Source organism: Acanthisitta chloris, unplaced genomic scaffold, assembly GCF_000695815.1.
Source record: "Acanthisitta chloris isolate BGI_N310 unplaced genomic scaffold, ASM69581v1 scaffold42392, whole genome shotgun sequence".
In the NCBI taxonomy this organism is placed as follows: domain Eukaryota; kingdom Metazoa; phylum Chordata; class Aves; order Passeriformes; family Acanthisittidae; genus Acanthisitta; species Acanthisitta chloris.
This window is the reverse complement of record NW_008659532.1, coordinates 13,288-15,760: the sequence shown is the minus strand read 5'-3', so window position 1 is coordinate 15,760 and position 2,473 is coordinate 13,288. Positions and strand designations below refer to the sequence as shown.

General features: G+C 37.8%; 1 protein-coding gene across 1 annotated transcript in view; it reads left to right on the top strand.

Moving 5' to 3' along the window:
• The window catches only part of GRB10 (growth factor receptor-bound protein 10), a 25,197-nt gene that overhangs the window by 16,574 nt on the left and 6,150 nt on the right, over positions 1-2,473 (top strand). The window contains exon 8 of the mRNA XM_009069419.1: positions 1,481-1,558. Within this exon, the coding sequence (XP_009067667.1) occupies positions 1,481-1,558 (78 nt within the window). The remainder of the gene's footprint in view (positions 1-1,480; positions 1,559-2,473) is intronic.

Here is a 2,473-nt window from a genome sequence, read left to right as displayed (position 1 = left end):
AGCTACTCAGAGTCCTAGATCTGCAGCTGTGAAAACACAATGCCTGTTCTCCACCTACATGGTGGTCACCTTCCAAAGCAGAGCACTCTTCTCTCTGAATGCTCTCCAGATTTAATTGTAAGAGATTCTGTGGTGCAGTACAGAAATTCTAACTCTTAAGTTGTTACAAAGCAGGTGCACTAGCCATAGTATGGGCCAGACTGCAAGAACCAATCCCAGTTACAAGATGCATATTTGATATCAGTGGAGTTGATACCTGTGTTGGTTATCATAATCGTCTCTCCAGTTACTTTACTTGGCTTAATTTGACTGATGTTTAATACCCACTAACATTTATAATAAGAGTTTTAATCCCCAGGCAATTCCAAGTGCTTCTGTTTGTCTGTCCTTTGCTTTCCCTGTTTACACAAAATTTTGCATTCTGAGGAAAGTGCTCAGAGGATCAGACTATTTTAGTGAATTGCACTTTGAAAATGCCACTTGTTCTGAAGAAATTAGTTGCCCTGGTTGAGGCATTAATGTTCCTGAGTGGCAAGAAAAACCTTCACAGTTTACAGAATTAGCTATTCCTACCAAATATGTAGACATGCATCTTGCTGCAACCATTCAGAGGAATCTTCCTTTGCAATGTGACCTGTGCCAACAACAGCATTTTCTGTATACCGGCTTATAACATTCACCCTTAGGCAGTGAACACTAGGGGGGAAAAAAAAGAGTTTGTTTTTAAGGAGCACTGAAAGATGATTAAAGTTATACAGTCAGGGAGGAATAAGGCTGTGCCTCAAGGCTGTGTCCATGACCCTCCTTTTTATTCACCTTCTGATTTAGCTTTCCATAGTCCTATATTACCCTGTCTGCAAATTTTATATACCATTTCAATTAGAACATTCAGTAAGCAATGTTGCTATACTTCATCACTGTGCCTCTAGGGAAGGCACTGTGTAGGTGTTTTCCTACCATCCTAGCTACTAGTGGTGCTAAAATTTATCATGTTCAACGAGGAGCATGACTGGAATTCAATCACCTTATTTTTATAAGGATGATTTTTTTTTTGCTGAAATTAATAAAAAGAGCTAGTGAATTAGAAAGGTGCTTATTTTTTATCATTATGAAAACTAAGTTTGAATGTCTTATGCAGAATTTTTCAAGTTCACATTACTAGAGGGTAAAAAGAAGGGATTTAATATATGTGTTTGTATTCTACAAGGAAAACATGGCGATAACTGAGAGTGGCAGAAATTACCTGTGTGTTTCACTTGGGCGTGTACTTTCTAAATAAAACTTGTTGTGTGTATTTTCTGCTTGATTGCCACCCGCCAATCACTGTTACTCAGTGCAAATTTCTTTGGGATAGCTTCTGATCACAAAAACGATAAACTGGTGGCACCTTGCTCCACTGTAAGTGCTATTAGGAAATCTCTTCTTCTTTTTTTCTGGGATATATATTTGAATAATAATGTTCTTGCATTTCTGTTGGCAGTATGGAATGCTACTGTATCAGAATTACAGAATTCCCCAGCAGAGAAAAGCCATGCTTCCACACTTTTCCACTCCAGTAGTAAGTAATGAACTTCACCTCATTGATGTACGATGTTGGAAAAGATACATCTGCTTTTGCATTTTAAAAGTGGAAAATTTTGCACTAAGAAATGTAAATTCAGCATTGTGTAGCAGATCAATGTAAAGTTCATGTTTCGCATGAGTACAGTTTCCGTGGTTGGCTTTCCATTATCTTAGGCTTACATGATCCACATGATTGAAAAATCTTGGATACGTCAGGCTCTTTGAGATGTACGGTACAGAGACATCTGGCTGTCTCTGCAGACGCCAGCTTAGGTCTGGCAAAACTAACACGTAAATTTCCTAAAATATGATGGGCCAAGAGCTGACTGTTAACTATCTAAAACTGAAGATCCTATATTTGGATCCCAACTGGCCCTGAAAATGACTGGAATATAGTAATAGGGCAAGTAGGCAACTTGAGCAATACAGATTTTATTCTCAGCCTTTGAATCCTCTCCCTCCCCTATGGCCTAAAAAGAAAAGCCATCTATTTTCGTGTCTGTGAATCTTTTGAAAGGGGGAAAAAATGAGATGTATTTTCTGTGCTGTTGAAGGATAACTTTGGACAGTCTTCCGAAACCAAAACATTTTGAAATGAAACTCTCAAGCTGGTTTTTTCTTTCCCTGTTTTTTGAAACAAGTGAAAATTCCTTTTCAGAGAAGTGTATCTGAAAACTCACTAGTAGCAATTTTTCGTGTCTGTGAATCTTTTGAAAGGGGGAAAAAATGAGATGTATTTTCTGTGCTGTTGAAGGATAACTTTGGACAGTCTTCCGAAACCAAAACATTTTGAAATGAAACTCTCAAGCTGGTTTTTTCTTTCCCTGTTTTTTGAAACAAGTGAAAATTCCTTTTCAGAGAAGTGTATCTGAAAACTCACTAGTAGCAATGGATTTTTCGAATAGGAAGA